At 33.7% G+C, this 18,126-nt stretch overlaps 1 protein-coding gene across 1 annotated transcript in view; it reads right to left on the bottom strand.

The window, feature by feature from the left end:
- The window catches only part of ds (dachsous cadherin-related 1), a 130,124-nt gene that overhangs the window by 28,384 nt on the left and 83,614 nt on the right, over nt 1–18,126 (bottom strand). The window contains exons 9-11 of the mRNA XM_089099126.1: nt 7,601–8,618; nt 2,818–3,162; nt 849–1,050 (exon numbers count right to left, since the gene is read on the bottom strand). Coding sequence (XP_088955252.1) covers nt 849–1,050; nt 2,818–3,162; nt 7,601–8,618 — 1,565 coding nt within the window. The remainder of the gene's footprint in view (nt 1–848; nt 1,051–2,817; nt 3,163–7,600; nt 8,619–18,126) is intronic.

Genomic DNA, 18,126 nt, shown 5'->3' with positions numbered 1-18,126 from the left:
ATTGTATGTGTATACAAAGAAAGACGTGCTAAGTGTATATGTTTTATTCCAGGGGGATTAATTAATGGAAACCTATTGGGCTGGGATTACGAGGCGTATGTTTTTTTTTTGATTGCTTAAAATCGTCCCGATGCTTTACCCTTTTCTAAGTATTTTATTTAAATGCCTCACTCCCCACAGCGGCAGGGGCCTTCAATACTTAAAACGGTCATTGCTTCTGGTGGGACGGACGTGTATCCTCAACCATCAATTCACTTTGGCTACTTGAAAATCCCGGCCACATACGCAAGTAGAGGGGCTTTGGGGATACTCCTCTCTCCCCGATATGGACGATTTTTTCAATGATGTATTGTATTTTCCTCACAAACCCCTCCGATCAGCAGCTCAGGCTTTCAAACCTCACAAGTGGTCATCCTTTTGCTCTGGGGGTACGAGGTACATTGTAAAGAGAACAGCCAAAGAACAAAAAAGGACTTTATCCTGGCAATTGTGAGTTAGAGTAGAATAAGCTTGTTTCTGAATTTACAGCCGTTCAGAGGTAAAAGTGTTTATATGGCACCTTTTACGTGTCTGGAATTTTTGGCATTTCTATATTTCAAACAATGAAGGATAAGGTAACATAAACCCTTTTTTTTTAAGAACTTCAACTTAGGCAACAAGAAACATGAAATTTTGGAATAATAAACTTGTGATAATAGTAAGAATGTATGACACAAGCCTTTTATTATTATAATAGAAGACATGACAGGACTTCCGCTACTTCCCAACCAATTTTGAAACGTAAAAGCAACAAGGAGCTATTCCCTTGTAAAATCAGGCTTACACTTTTTTGCTGTAATTTTTCTTACCTGCTTTGAGTAAATTTAGGGTCGTTATCGTTTTCATCCTCCACCAGCACAGTAACATTGCAGAGACCCTGACGAGGAGGATTTCCTCTGTCTTGAGCTGCGATTACAAGATTGTAACGATCTCTAGTTTCTCTATCTAAAGGACGACTTGAAAGTTGACCAGAATGGAGATCAATGCTAAATTTATTTCCAAAGTTGCCACCTTGAATAATAATAATATATAAGGGCGGCACTAAATGCGTTAGGAGGAGTGGAAGTTAATGCAGAATAAAGCAATCTAAAATAAAATGCGAGAGAATTAAACCCAATGTGGCAAGGCCATAAAATCAATAACACAGTAGATTAAAAGAAGGATCTTGGGCAGTGGAGGGATACCAAATCCAACCGCCTTCTTTTTTGAAGTAGGTGAGAGGTTCACTCGACTAATATTTGCCCTTTTCTTTCGTATATAAGACTTTCTTTCGTACATAAGGATAATACTTTTGCATTAACAAATTGGATGCTAAGAATTGTTTCCAGTGTGTAGGATAAACAATCATGTCGTATTTAAAGCTCTGCTCATAAAGGGGGGGGGCGTCATATATAAGATAAATATTTTTTATTCAAAAAAGAAAAAAAAAAACAATATATCAAACAGCAGTAAGTATAAGCACAACAACAAGCACTTCAAGATAGTATCCCCCATAAGGCTCTATGGCCATGAAGAAACAGGGGAGAAACACAAAGAAAAAACAAAGAAAAGAGACTTTATATATTAGGAAACTCATCTAACTATTGGGGTTAAGAGGATAGGGATGCTACTTTTATCGCCCAAGACACAAATAGATGAAGATCCATAGTTGTGCAGCCTAAAGTTTGGAGGACTGTACAGAACTTGATTAGTGAATAAACAAAACTTATTTTCTAAGAAATTTTACACTAAGTCTATGATTTAAGGTTATTGAAGATTTTTGAAAGTTCAGGGTCAAAATATGAAGTGTTAAGCGTTAATTGTGTAAACTTATTACACAGGAAAACTTCAACTGAATTAAAACTAAAAAAAGGTTTATGCAGCGGTTTGAACTTCAAATGATAAATGTTTTAATTCGCAAGTTTCTGCTTAAAGGTAAGAGAAAAAAACACACGGAAGGAAATCCATTAATTCCCTTAAAAGTTATTTGTTTAAGTTTTAAAGAGAAACTCTTCCTTACGAGATAGAAATCAATAACTATAACTGCAAGAATATATAAGACTGACTAGCATCAGGACCTGAAAATAGACAAGAGAAATAGAAGATAGGAGAAATAGGAGAGGAGAATCAAAACTTTGGCCTTTTAACGAAATGAGTTAGACAAAAATTAAAGACCGCTGGTGCTACTAATAGTACATTGGTCCCCAATTGAATTTCAAAAAGAAGGTAGAAATACCTGCAACACTAGTAGCATAAGCAGTATAGCACCGGTAAAATATAGAAAATTTAAAGTTTTTGTTTCGACGCAGAGGATTTCACAATGTGCCCCCCTATATTTGAAAAAAATCGAAAAAAAAAAAAAACACATTCTGAAAAATACATCACCCCCCATTTTTGTGTCAATTGATGTCACTGGATACTCTCCAACAAGAGGTGCAAGGAGTAGGATCCTCATTAAACTATTGTGCGTAAAATAAAATGAGAAATGGACATTTGACTTGTCTGTACCAGAAAAAAATTGGTGTAACTTCCCGTAATTAAAATACAACTACCACCACCTCCCGCCAAGATTTCAAAAAATATATTTTGCCCCCTCCCCTAAATTTGCGTGAATTAGCACCACTACATACTCTTCAACTGAAGCTGCAAGGAGCATGAGTTTCATTGTGTGCAGAACAAAATTGTTAGGTTACTTGTTTGTACCTGAAAAAAAAATGCAATGTAAATTTCCCGTAGTTGAAATATAACCCTTCTGGAATAAATAATGTCTGCATGAAATTAAAGCATAGAAGAACTTACCAACAATGCTATAGGTAACTTCTCCATTGACTGCACTATCAGCATCAGTTGCAACAACCGTATGAATAACAGAAAATCCGTTATTTTCTGGTATTGAGAGCATATAACAGGAATCACCGAAATCAGGAGTGTGATCATTAATATCTAACACCTCGATAGTAACAGTAGCTGTATCATATTGTATTGGTATTGAAGTATCATGAACATAAACAGTAAGGACGTATGACGCAGTTGTCTCTCTGTCCAGAGTTCCTGTAGTTGTAATACTTCCACTAGAAGGATCGATGTTGAATTTCCCTTCCGCGATCCCATTTGGTAGACTATATGTGACGTTTGTTGGCAAGTCTGTTCGAATAAAAAACACAAATAGGGTGACAGGATTCAATGTAAAGAACAACAATTCAAAATATTTCTTATAGCGTTGTAAATAACAGAAAATAAAAACTAGAAACATCATACTGATTTAGACAGGCTAAGTTTTAAGCTCGGACCATCGATGATTTCCCTTTACATTAAGATAGTTGACCCCTTTGAAACGAGCCAGGCCCTATCTTAAAAGGCTTTATCCATTTCAAACTAGCAATCGAATTTTAGTCATGACACATATGAGGGGATTTGCTGAAACTCACACAGGCGAGTCATTGGGCTCACATACCCTCCTCCCTGATACTCAAGATTTTGCCAACTTACCTACAATTTTCTATATTTTTCATACAATTTATCTGATTTTGCTTTTTTCACCATCCCCCCTTGTTTACCCTGTTTTCGAGAATAGCAACATATTTTACTCTGCACTCATTGGAAGATCTGTCTATATGTTAACTGTATTTTTTTTAAGGAGTCAATTTTTTATTCCACTGAAAATTTTAGCTGCTTGCAACATACACTTCTGAAAAAAAAAGAAAAAAAAAAGTGTCGGTATTAACATCATAATTAACAGCAATTCGTCAAAAGGTAAATTGATAATATTTTCACAGCCGTGATAAAAAGACATAAACGATAGGATAATTATATTTGCTTGTAAATTACAAGATTTGTGAATACACAAATTATATATCCAAACTTATTATGCCTTCTTGTTTGTGTAAAGTAGGTTAGGAAGTGAAGGATGATCTTAAATTATAAGTTGCATCCAACACTTAAAAGTGACATTTTTTAAACAATAATTATACGAAAGTCTTAGCTGTATCTTTTATAATTAGCAATAAAACTCAGCTAGCGCTTGTTAATTTGAGAACAAAAATCCTGCGAAATTCACTAGCAATTATGGAGAATCACAGAGGCCAACATCCAACCGCTGTGCTGTAATTATTTTGATTAAAGGCTGATACAGTGAACAAAAGGTTGTGTCCGCATCACGTTGTGCCGTTTTGTACACTGTGGCCAACTCTTGTGGTTCGCATCAATTATTACTACCTGCTTGTATTTTTAGATAGACGAACAGATAATTGGCGCTTAAATTAGAAAACGCGGACGCGCAAGCCTGTAATACTTGCATTGGTAATAGGACGACACTCCCTTTTTGTCGTGCATATAGTATACAGGGTAAACAATTTTTCTTCAAATCGTAAAAAAAATTTTTTTTTTCAGGAACGTAGTCAAAGCATGTACAGAAAAATTTTTCTGGTCTTTGGGAGAGGATGAGGATTCGTCAAAACAGAAAAAAAACATAGTAGTTCTAAAACAATTACAGATAATTACTGGGTAAATCCTGAAATTCCTGAGGTTGGGAGACACTTTAAGAATGACAAAGATTCGTACTGGGTATGTACCTTTCCCACACGTCCCTAGTGAGCCTGATCTTGTCTTATTCAAGAGAATCGAGCGAAAAAAAACTGCAACTCGTAGCGCTTACAACTGTAGCTACGTCAAACTGCATCACTTTTTTAGTTTCTTTCAATATAAAGTAGGCAGCAGCGGATTGGGAGGAAAGGGAGGAGAAATAGATTTACTACCCCAAGAAGCAGCCTTATCCCCCCCCCTCCCCTTGAGCTGGGTTAAAAGTTATCACAAAAGAGTAGTCATTGCTGAGCATTTTTCACTTAAAAAGCATACAGAAGAGGGTGGAGGATATCAGGGGGCCTCGAGACCTAAGAAACTATACATTATAGGGTGAAGTCACAAGCATTGCGATTTTTTTTTTTTTTTTTTTTTAGTGGGAGGCATTATCCACATCCACATGACGTTGTCGTTATTGTTCTGTCTGTATCCATGCTAACTGGATCCTGTTTTGGAAGAAAAAAAAAAAAAAAAAAAAAAAAAAAAAAAAAACTGTCTATCTCATTTTTAAATTCTTGGTCAACCTGCTTGAGACTCTAGGCAGGCGTGCCTTTCCAAAAACTAACACTTGTCCAATAAGAGAGTCATACTTACTCCCACAATTACACCCATGCCATTTAAACATTTTTGCCTCTGAATTACTCGGGCTATCTGTCTTGGCTTTTTTCTACAACAAGCCATGTCTTGATGCCTACTGCAAAATACTTGATTTTCAATTCCTCCTTATTCTCTCCTTACGGAAACTGTGTCCGCCACTGTTAGTAAGGGTAGTCGTATAAGGGAATAGGGGACTTCTCATAGGTAGTTAAAACTAAATTAATAGCAGTCGCGAGTGCTAGTTATGTTTTTCAAATCTAAAAGCACTGCAGGATTTTCTAGATCTTAAAAAATATTATCTGAGATCTTCAAAATGTTTATTATACAATGGTGAAAACTATCCGGTGGTTTTGTGCACTAGCCGAGCTCTAATAAATTGTATTATATTCGTTTTTGCATATAGAAACCTAATTTATGCTTATTTACTTCTGTTTATATTAGTAAACCCGATTGAATCTAATCTAAATTTATTAATATTTCATCTAATATATTGCGAGCATAAAAGAACAAAACTTGAGGGGGATTTGTGTACTTTCCCAAAGACAAAAGCAGGGGACTGTGCTCACCAAAATATTGTTTGAGTAAAAACAATCGATAAAAATTAAAATCATTTAAACCTAAAATCTTAGCATTGTAAAGACAGGTTTTGAGGGTAGGAATCCTCAATTACACAGGAAAAAACTTAAATTTTTATTTGAAAAAATATTGATTTGTAAACTTGGACGTACATTTCATTTCCCCTTGAATGATCGTTATTTCTTTATTAACCCATGACGGTTCCAAGACGCAGACAAGAATTACTTTACATATAGTCTTATATATTTACTTTATACTTTGGTATTGATTGTTATACACAGTATAAACATTTGCATACTTAAGCTCTTATAATAAATAGTTTTTGTCTGACAAATTATAGTATGAAAAGGCAGTGTGGCCTAAAAAAAGGTTTGTCATTAACCACAAAAGTCATTTTTCACTAAAGTATAAGATAGTGAGGTTTAAAAGTCTTTGTTAAATAAAAATATTTAGCATATCTCCTTTAGAAAGATTAAAGCGGCATTAAATATTCTATAGATTCAGACATTTTATGGGAATAAATGTCTTCAGCTCAAGTACAAAATGAGCTAGACTTCAAACAATGTCTGTGGCGAAATAGCTCATAAAATTCAAGAACATAGACTAGCAGACATGCTTTTTAGGTCGTTTACAAACAGCACTATTTCAGTTTAACTGTCTCTTATGAAGATCCTACAGTTACTAATCTACAAAAAAACATAGCATGACTCATCACCCGGCATGAACAGTGGCGAGGAGGGGGGGGAGGATGGACCTAAACATGCCTACAAAAAGGAAGATATGGGGTAGAGAACTCCTGCCTATTGGAAGCAATCCAAACTTTTGCCAAAAATTTAGTTTTTCTTTTGTTTTGACCACCCCATTTCCCTCCCAAAAGGTCAGACTTTTGTACACATTTGGACTCGAAAAGACTCGTGCTCGGTTCCACTAACCCGTATGTTTAATTTTGTAACCAGACCTTTATAAATAATCGTAGCGCTTTCATGAACAAATCTGTGAAAGGGATGACATTACATTTCGCCCCTCTATGCAGGTTTTCGAAACGTATCTTTTGTTAAAAAAAAAAAAGCAGCGCTTTTAATATTGACTCTATGAAAGAGCTTATATTATACAATATTTCAAGCCTTTTAACAAAAACCTTGGTACTTGTTAAGAATCCGGTAGTTACGTGAGAAAGACCGAGATACTACATGAATAACAGGTTTTCTCTGACTTGTGAGGTGTTGCTCACTCCGTGACAAAGATTTAAACTTTAGTTTTTTGGGGTTAAAGGGGCAAAAAAAGGTACCTAGGTAAGGCTAGGTTACGTATTTAATATATGCTATGCTTTACCCCCTCTCCCCTAATAAGCAAATATACAGCCCACATTTGTTTCTGTACTATTATATTTTCATCCTATTTTGTTTTATTTCATTAGCATTAACGAAACTTCACTTCTCGTGTGACTACTTGATTATTAACCAGTACCAAAACCTTTTTTGCACGAAAAGGGAGTCTTTAATTCAAACAGAAGTGTACCTTTTAAGGCCTTTTAAAAGAGCTTGAACACAAAATTTAAACCCTCAAAACAAAATCTTAAGTAAATCTCAGGACCAGCTAATTTTGTTAAAACAGGCATACATGCCGTATCCTAATCTTTAAGGGGTGTGATTTCAAATTTTTTAGGGTAACCTAATGCCAATCAAAACATTGTTTAAGACTAAAATATCTGAATTTTCATGCATTATAACATACTTTTCACACTTTTCAAATGAAAGGCCTTTAATATTCAGGTATTTTTTAAGACACATTAAAACCTATATAACGGATTGAATAGTAGAAGAAAACTCACCAGCTTCTTTCTCAGCAACCTTAACTTTAACGACCAGAGTGTTTGGTGAAGCGTTTTCCTGGACACTTGCTTGGTAAACAGTCTGAGAGAAACGTGGAGGATTGTCGTTCATGCCTTCGATGCTTACAGTTATCAATGTATACGAAGACAAGGCAGGTCTTCCGTGATCAGTTGCAGATATATTCAGCTTGTATGTAGCTTTTGCATTTCTATCCAGTGGCCTTGTTAAAGAAAGCATTCCAGTATTGGAGTCGATCACGAAGAAATTACCATCGTTACCACTCAATAGACTGTAACTAACCCGTCCATTGTCGCGAGAATCGCGGTCTATAGCGATGACATGTATAATAGGAAAACCTACAGGCTCGTCTTCCATGATGTCTACATGAGACCGGGACACAAACACTGGCGGATTATCGTTGTAATCTTCTACGAAAATACGAACAGTCACTGTAGTTGTTAGCCGGTCTTCTACCCTCGGTGCTTGATCAGTGACGGCAATCACTAGAGTAAAATCAGGATGCTGTTCATAGTCTAATGGAGCAATAATTGACAATATTCCTGAATTTGAATTAACCTTAAATGCACTAAAAGGCCACTGCTGTATAATAGAGAACTGAACAATACTATTTTGACCCTCATCAGGGTCAGTCACTGAAAAATTCCAAACAGGAGATCCCACAGGAAGGCTTTCTGAAACAGAAAATATGATGGGATCCTCTTTAAATAGAGGAGCGTTGTCATTCACATCTTCCACTTCAATTTTGACATTTATCACATTACTTTGAGGATTAGTCGCACTTGAATCAATGGCTCTTATTTGGAGATTAAACTGAGCTGACAACTCTCTGTCCAGCTCACGAATTGTGTACAAATTACCAGTTGATTTGTTAATGTCAAAGCACCCATAAGTATTACCACTAATAAGGATATAAGAGATTCGGCCATTTTCACCAAGGTCACCATCTTCGGCGAGAACAGTCCCAATTTCTGTTCCCACAGTAATGTCTTCTGGGACCTACAAAAAGGAGAAATCAATTTGGATAAGTTTTCTCTTCTGGTGATGTTCTTATGAATTTAAAATAATCTGTTTATGGATTCAAGTTTCTCTGTAATAAAACCAAGATTTGAAACAAACAAACAAAAAATAAAAGATGAATAAATGACCTTTTAAGACACTTATTTTTCTTTTCTTTTTTTTCATAACTACCACAGTTTATAGACAGTAAGCTTATCGCAGATAATTTCTGGTCTTCGGTCTCGGTGCGAACAAAAAGCTCCTCCCACTTGTTTCTGCCTTAGCGGATTAGTCTGTTATCGTCAATCACTGAGAAATGGTTACCAAGTGTATTATTCGTAATTGCGAAAGCAGAAAAAAACTTGGTGAGCCAGCCATGTGGTTTGCAAGCGTCCCATCTCACTGTTATTAATTAATTTATATAAAATCTATTAATTAATCTTTTATTTCCGTGGACTCAACTGATCGGCCTATTGAGGATTTTATAAAAAAGGGGGCGGGGGGGTTGATGAAATTTGTGAAAATAAGAAATTTTTTCTTCTTCTAATAACTGGTGGGGTAGGTGTGATGGTTTCAGGGGCGGATCAAGGATTTTTTTAGGGGGGGCGCAAAATAGGTTGATCCGACAAACTAACGTTAGGAGCAAGTTTAATTAATGCAAACTTGTGTTAATTAGGTAAATTACACTGCTTTAGACTACTTTAAGGGGGTAACCCTCGTCCCCCCTCTGGATCCGCAACTGGATAGTTTATGATTTTGTTTTCACGTCGTGTTATTTATTTTCTCAGATTGTAGTTCCTATGATATTTGAAAAATCTAGTTACCTGTTTTGGCGGAGAGCCTAGATAAAACTAGTTTTGTTTTCAATCAATGTTTTCATATGAAATGGGCAGACCTTTCCTGAACTTTAAACAATAAACACCTCTGTTTGAAAATCTTTGCACTTTGTGAATTTAGATAGCGATAAGGGTTCCTGATTGAGAACAATTTTAGGACTTGGGTTCTAATTATTGGTTGTTGTGGTAAAAGTTGCCACAATAGCCCTATCCAAGAAAATACCAAACGTCCGTTAAGAAGTGTTTTTCGTAAAATTCTTAGGGAATTTTCAGAAAATTGAAGGACATCACACATTTTAGTGGCAGATCCAAAATTTTACGGGACTTTACGCTAGAAAAGCTCCTATTATAGAATATTCTTCCAGTTTGTTTACCAGAAAATAAATAAAATGCATTTCTTACTGCTGAGTCTGTATAATCTTAGACCTTTTACGGCACAATTTCCAAAATGTTCAAATAAAACTTATTTTTTACTTGATTATCGTCGTAAATTTATTCCTTGTTTTTCTTTCCATTCTTAAACCAATGTTATATTTACCTTTTGCGTTATTACAGCCCACTATGTATACATTTATATAAATTTATATGCAGTGTTACCGCCATACCAATTATTCTCCTTTCCTTTTTTATTCTTTAATAATAATTTCTGGTCGTTTTGAGTTTTAGTTTCTGTAGGCTTCTATTTATACTGATCTTAAGTTTAATATGGCCTTTACTATTCTTTAAAAAAAACTTTCTTTTTCGTAAAGTTTTCGTAGTATATATATATATATATATATATATATATATATATATATATATATATATATATATATATATATATATATATATTTATATATATATATATATATATATATATATATATATATATATATATATATATATATATATATATATATAAATAAATATATATGGTAGAGGCGCCACCGTGCTGGGTAAAGAATGTAAAGCCTCGAAACCCGTTAAGGCCGGTGGTATTCTTCTGATGAGCCCTAAATGGAAGGTTTTACTTGGAAATATTTTGCTAGATTTAAGGTGCTTTTGCTGGTAATTTTACATCGACTTACATTTATTGATGACAACTTTGCATGGATTTGGACTTTTCTATTTGGTTGATGGTTTGGGTATACTGTTTGATCCTAGGTAGTTGGATGGATGTGTAAGGTGAAAGCCTCGTTCAAGTGCACATTTGTCTCAATTGCTGGATTAGGACGACAGTTGTTTTTTTTTTTTTTTTTTTTTTTTTTTTTTTTTTTTTTTTTTTTTTTTGGCCAAGTAATTACATCTTAAACATAATATGAATCCAGGTTGGATCTAGTGCTGGTGGAGGAATCATAAAAATTCCTCCCCGACGGACCTTAACCCTGGTCCAGGTTTTACCTTAAATTGATGATTATTTGGCGAATTTATCACTTTTTTTAAAAGGGTTGCATAAGCAAATGTTCTATTTAGGTTTTTTTTTTTTTTTTTTTTTTTTTTTTTTTTTTTTTTTTTTTTTTTGTATGATTAGTTAGAGTAACCTTATTACTTGTGCACTGTTGGCTTGGCTGTTGGAGATGTTTTGGATTTTTTTATTGTTTGTCGTTTTGGTTGTATTTGATTTCGTATTTCATATTGAATAATATTTGTAAGGATTATATTCAAAGGGGTTTGCCGAATATTAGTAAGTGTAATGGTCGTTGTTTTATTTGTCAAGATAACTTCATCCCTCGAAATTATTTTAAAATCACTTTATATAATAAAAAGTTTAAATGTTTATGAAATGGATAGGAAAATTGCAAAACAAATAATATTATCTATTTACTAGAATGTAAAAATTGTCAATTACAATATGTGGCGGAAACAATTAACAGTATATATATGAGATTTTCGGGACATAAAACTACAATTACCAAGGAAAAAGCTAATAAATATCTAGTTCAACATTGTAATAATGGTACATGCTCTTTATCTAATCTTACTATTACAATTTTAGAAAATCTTGACCTAGAAAACTTTACTAAAGAGGAAAAAAATGATAAATTATACAGACAAGAAGAGTATTGGATCCATGCTCTGGGTACTGCGCATCCTTCTTGGCTAAATGATCGAGCTGCGAAATACGGAGACATGTCAAATGTAGTGGCTAATTGTATCAATGGGCTAACTGAGCACCCTTCTTTTAATTGCCCCACTAAACGTAAAAACCGATCAAAAGGACATAGGATAAATAATAAAAATAATTATTTAGATTTAAATGCATTTTTAATCAATTTAGGTAACATATTTGAGAATAATGGAATGACTAGTTTAATACAATCTTTAAATAAGTTATCAAAGAATAATTTAATAAGTTTTCTTGATTGAAAAAAATAGTATAACATGTAACTCAAAAAATAAATTAATTTATTATGCAGTTTGTATTTTAGCTAAATCAAAATTTATCTCAAAATATAATAAATCTGAAAAAATTGTAAAAAAGGATAATAGATTATATTTGTATATTAGTTTTTGTTCTAAACAAATAGAAGATATTAATTTGCCAAGAATATAAAACCAGCGGAGAGTAAAGAACGCCCTTCCAAGTAAATTGGTGTATAATGGTTGTCCAATTTTAACATATAAATTTTCAAAAAAAATTGGTCAAATAATTTTTAACTATAATTCAATACTTAAGAAACTGGACAGGGGGAGTCATTGGAAACTGGTTTGTAATTGTGAGCAATTTTTACCGTATTGTGGATCAAACTTATAAGCATATTGTAACGGGGGATTTGTCCATTATAAAGCATCGTGATCTTCAAAAGATAATAAAAATGGGGGCTAAGTTCCGTCTTTCTTACCACATAAGGCCAGCAGATATTCTTAGGGGATTAAAGAATGATTTAAACGTATTTATTGATAATTGGTGCAAGAAGGAGAAAATTAATAAAGATAGATTTCAGAATTGTATAAATTTGATTTTGACTAGTGTAAGAAATAGCATGTATAGAATTAATCCAACAGATTCTGTGAAAAAATCAATATTTTTTAATGCCAATATGAAACAAGCAATTTATAATTTACAGAATAAATTTATAATTATACCAGTTGATAAGACTAGCAATACTTTTTACAGAATTTTTCAGAAACTCTTAGTTATATTTTATCAAAAGATTTTAACAAAAAAAAGATCTGAAACCATGAACATATGGAGTAGACAAGTTTAATTGAAAATCTAGAGGAAAGACATTTAAAAATAATCAATATTAAAATAAATGATAATGAAAAACAGTTTCATTTCTTATATTGTACTATAAAATTTCACAAAAATCAACCAAAACAACGTTTTATTGCTGGGGCAGCAAGGTGTCCAACCAGAATTGCGGCTACTGATCTATCTTTAATTTTAGGAGAAATTAAAAATAAATTTAAAGCATATTGCTCTGGAATTAAAAAATTTTCTAACTTTAACCCATATTGGAGTGTTAATAACTCGTTAGAAGTGATAGATTCTTTGGTGAATGATTTCAGCTAAAAGAGTCGAGTCATTTGATTTTACTACTTTTTATACAAATTTGTCAATAAATTTATTATTAGAAAAATTTAAAGTAGTGATAAAGAAATATTTTCTTTTGTCTAATATCTTATTTTTGAAAGTTTATACTTTTAATAAAAAAGCCCGATGGACGAATTTCTTTAGAAGTACTATTAATTCAAGATGTTATAGCTTGGATATGATCTGTGATTTCTTGGAATTTGTTTTATTTAATACATTTATAAGATTTAGTGGGAATTTATATAAACAAATTGTAGGTATTCCTATGGATGGGAATGCAAGTCCATTCATAGCAGACCTGTTTTTAAGTCAATTAGAATATGAATATATGATAAATAAAAATAGCCCAAGCAACGTAAAATATAACCTTTCAAATAATAAAAGATATCTGGACGATCTCTTGGTAATAAATTGTGCAGAGTTTATTGAGATTTCAAAAAATATTTATCCACAAGAGTTAATTCTTGAGCCTAGCTATGGGATGGGACACTCCGACCCTTTCTTAGATTTAAATATTAATATTTCAAATAATAATAAATTAGTTTTTAAATTATATAATAAAACGGATGATTTTAATTTTGAAGTAATTAATTTTCCATATTTTGAAAGTAATATACATTCAAATATTACTTATTCGGCTTATTATTCCCAATTATTTAGGTATGCAAAAATATGCAGTAATTACGCAGATTTTAAAATTAGATGTAAAAAGCTGAGCGAAAAACTTATCTTAAGAGGTTTTTCTGCCAAAAAAATTAGTTGGCAATTCAAAAAATTTAGTTTCATGTATCATGAACTCTTAAGTAAATATACAAAAAATTATAAAGAAATACTGAATGATATTTTAATATAATATCTCTCAGGTTGAGTTTCTAGGGGTTTCAAACAAGCTTGAGGATCTTTAAATTGGTAATTGGTTCCAGATACCAATAAAAGATACATCTGGAAATGTCTTCATTGGTTCCAGAAGGGTCTCTTTCAGTTACCTCTGGGATTTGATTATGGAAACATTGAAACAATTTTTGTATGTAATTTTTATTAGCTTGACTAGTATGCATGTATTTCATAGGTTTGACCTGACATAGGGTTACCATATAGATCTTATGGTAGAGGCGCCACCGTGCTGGGTAAAGAATGTAAAGCCTCGAAACCCGTTAAGGCCGGTGGTATTCTTCTGATGAGCCCTAAATGGAAGGTTTTACTTTGAAATATTTTGCTAGATTTAAGGTGCTTTTGCTGGTAATTTTACATCGACTTACATTTATTGATGACAACTTTGCATGGATTTGGACTTTTCTATTTGGTTGATGGTTTGGGTATACTGTTTGATCCTAGGTAGTTGGATGGATGTGTAAGGTGAGAGCCTCGTTCAAGTGCACATTTGTCTCAATTGCTGGATTAGGACGACAGTTTTTTTTTTTTTTTTTTTTTTTTTTTTTTTTTTTTTTTTTTTGCCAAGTAATTACCTCTTAAACATAATATATATATATATATATATATATATATATATATATATATATATATATATATATATATATATTTATATTTATATCGGCGCGTACAAACAACTCCTCTCATTTGATCTGCCATTAGCGGTCCAATTACCCTGGAACACGTATTTTGGCAGAAACTTTCTCAAAATGCCTTTGAAACCAACTTGAGACTTCGAAACCTATTTTTAATTCCTAAAAACATCTAATAATAACATTACACTACTAACTACCGATTTTCATGTATGTATTGGAATAAATTAATTTAAAATTAGTTTCTTCAAAATTAGTGTTCCAACGTTGAAGCCAAGTTTCGCGTCCAAGAGAAATCTGACTTGTCTACCCGCGAAAAGATCTGATAACGCCTATGTTTCTATCTGCAAAAACGTTCTCCGGAGCACTCGCACCCCTGTCCGGGTTTTTATAATGGGATAGAGAATGATCATACTGCTAATTATATAAACTGTGATAACTACTAATACGTAAAGGATCAAAACCTAAGAATTTACACCAGCACCAGCTACATTTGTATGGGGGAGCCCCCTAGATTCTATTTATCCCGAATTTTCGGGCATTCCTATTCAAATAATAATAAACAATGTTCCCCTCCCCCCCCAGACACAAATCCTGTGTACGTGCATGACTAGCGCACTAAGGCCAACAAAGTTATTAGGATGGTGAAATGACCGGCCCACAGAGGTGCGAACCGTCTAGCACATGTGTATGCCTATTTTTATATTTGTGACCGAAAAGGGTGGGGGAATGATAGAAACCAAAAGCATTTTGGCCTAAAACCAAAAAGCATTCCTTGTGCAAACAACTGATCCTTAAAAGCAGTAAAAAAAAAAGCAATTTTTAATTTTGTTTTCCAATCTCATGTAAAATTTATGTAGTTTTTAATGTAACGGCAAGCAAATATGGCGCAAGTGAAAAAATGTCATACCAACTATTTTAGCTGAGAATTATGAAAAGAAACACAAAAAAATAATATTAAACGAATTAAGAGAAAACGATGAAAGTTTTAAAATCCAAAATCTATTCATAACCATCTAAACTACCAAGTTAGTCATGTCTTTATCACCTGTAACGCACCAGAATTCGGTTGTGCATGACATATTTTCAAAGGTTGGTGATTACATCGACAGGAGTTACTTTATTTCATAATCAGTCATTTGTGTCAGGATAATCAATCATTTTCAAGCTCATTTCTTTCAAATACTTCTAGTCAAAATAACGGGCTACACTTGACCACGCAAAAACAATCCATCTTAAGCGTGATACAGTGTTGCATAACCTGCAGCCCGACCCGTTAATTGCAGTCGGCAACTAAGTTTAACAGTCCCTTAGAATTTTGATATAGGTGAAAATTTAGGTCTCGGAAACTACCAGTGTCCCACTAGCAGTGAAAAAAAATGAAGAAAAAATCAGAACACATCAGTTCCACCCACGCAAAAAAGTAATGTTCCTGTTATTCAACGTGGGGGCCTGTAACTTTCCATTAAGGGGTTTTGGACAACGTGCAGTTTCCATTTTGATATGACACTGTTTTCCAGGGGTTTTCAGGCTAACTTTCAAGATCCCCGTGAATTTGTTTTCCCAATAAACTTTTACCATTAACATCAATGGAAATCATTCTTACCATTCCTGAATCAGCTTCAAATGGGATTTTCCCCCCTTGTTTTTTTCAAAAACCGTTTTCAAATTTTCTCTTACCTTTACTAGGTTGCAGCGATCGCTGCCCGAGGGAGGGGGAGGGGCATACCGCTCCCCAAACTTTTTTGGCATCCGGTAAAATTTCCCCGAAGGTGAAAATTTTGACAGAAGTTTTGCAAAATCAGCGGAAATTTTGCGAAATTACTTATTTCTGCGGAAAATTTTGCAGAAATCAGGTAGCGATTCGGTAAAATCTACCAAGTTCACCCCCCCCCCCCAATGAAAAGAGGCATGGGATGCCCCTGCTGGTAAGCACTTAAACTATAAGCTTAGACAGCAGGATAGCCTAGAAGGGATATGTCTCTTTAAAATCCTATCAAATTTTGGTCATTTATCCTCTAGATTCTCGTTTTAATGGATAACGGCTAAATTAATCCTAGGGGATGAAAAGATTAATTTAAAAATCAATAGCTAGTTGCATCGAAACTGCTGCAGTTTGACTACCGATTTGAAATAATTAAAACCATTTTATCAAACAGTTTGTGATAATGAGCTGTAAGTAAGGAGCGACCCGGCTCAGTAGTAGCCGAAACTCTAAAAAACGGAATCTTGATACGAGTAGATACATCAAAAGAATCGGATTTTTATGCTGATTTCAACTATATAAATTTAGTCTAACCCAACAAAAGTTACGAGAAAAAATATGCCTTATTTTCAAAAAAGGGGGAAACACCCCCTAAAAGTGATAGAATCTTAATGAAAATCAAATCATCCGATTCAGCGTAACAGAAAACCCCACTGAAGATGTTTCAAGCTCCTATCTGCAAAAATGTGGATTTGTATTTTTTTTGCCAGAATAAAGATCACGGATGCGCGTTTATTTTTTTTCCCGGGGTGATCGTATCTATCCAGTAGTCCTATAATATCGCAAGAGGGCTCATTCAAACGGAAATTAAAAGTTCTAGTTCCTTTTTAAGTGACCAAAAAAATTGGAGGGCAACTTGGCCCCCTCCTACGCTAATTTTTTCCCCAAGTCACCCAATCAAAATTTTGAGATAACCATTTTCTTCAGAAGTATACAGAGGTTTTCAGGGGGGATTTTTTTCTGGTGGGGGGTTACGTGGGAGGATCTTTCCATGAATGAAATTTCCTTGGTGGAATGGACATTTTTATGAAGGGGGCGCCGGATTTCCCAGCATTATTTAAAAATCGATCAGAAACTAAATAAAAAACAAGTTTTTCAACTTAAAGTAAGGAGCAACATTAAAGTTTAAAACAAACAGAAATTATTACATATATGAGGGGGTTCCCCCCTAGTCAATACCTCGCTATTTACGCTAAAGTTTCTTAGTACTTTCAAAAGAGCTATCAATTCTAATTAAACGACCTTTGTGATTCAGGGATTTGTGATTCGAACAAAATTCGAAATTTAGCGTAAAGAGCGAGGTATTGACTTGAGGGCGAACCCCCTCATACACGTAATAATTTCTGTTCGTTTTAATTTTTAATGTTGCTCCTTACGTTCAGTTGATAAAACTTTTTTTTTTTTATTTAATTGCTACATATAGCATAATGGCTGGTTAAACCTTGCTCAGGTGGACATTCAACTTTCAAAAAGAGGACTCTGGCTTCGCTCGTGACGTCGCTTTCATTCAGTGATTTGAATTTGTTTCCCCCAATATTCACCCCAAGTGGTAAAAATAATATAAGCAATGAGGGATTCTATTCCTGCCGTCTTTGACCTGTTCTCACATTATAAAATTTTACCCGTGCAAAATTCGATCCACGAGATCTGTACACACACGACAATAAATTCACGCATAATTCAACCCAAAGAAAAGTAAACTCAGCAAAATTCATAGAGGCAACACGTGAAGGTAATAGGAGATATTCAATTAAGTTCAATAATTTTAGGTACTTGTCTATTATAGCGACCACACCCAAGAAGTGAAGTTAGGTTAATATTAATGAAATATACCAAACTATGATGAAAATATAAAACCTTAATAACA

The sequence above is a fragment of the Artemia sp. Qi Xiang Cuo genome, chromosome 13 (assembly GCF_049724085.1).
Source record: "Artemia sp. Qi Xiang Cuo chromosome 13, ASM4972408v1, whole genome shotgun sequence".
NCBI lineage: Eukaryota > Metazoa > Arthropoda > Branchiopoda > Anostraca > Artemiidae > Artemia > Artemia sp. Qi Xiang Cuo.
Note: the sequence above shows the minus strand (reverse complement) of the source record. Positions and strands in the feature narration are given on the sequence as shown.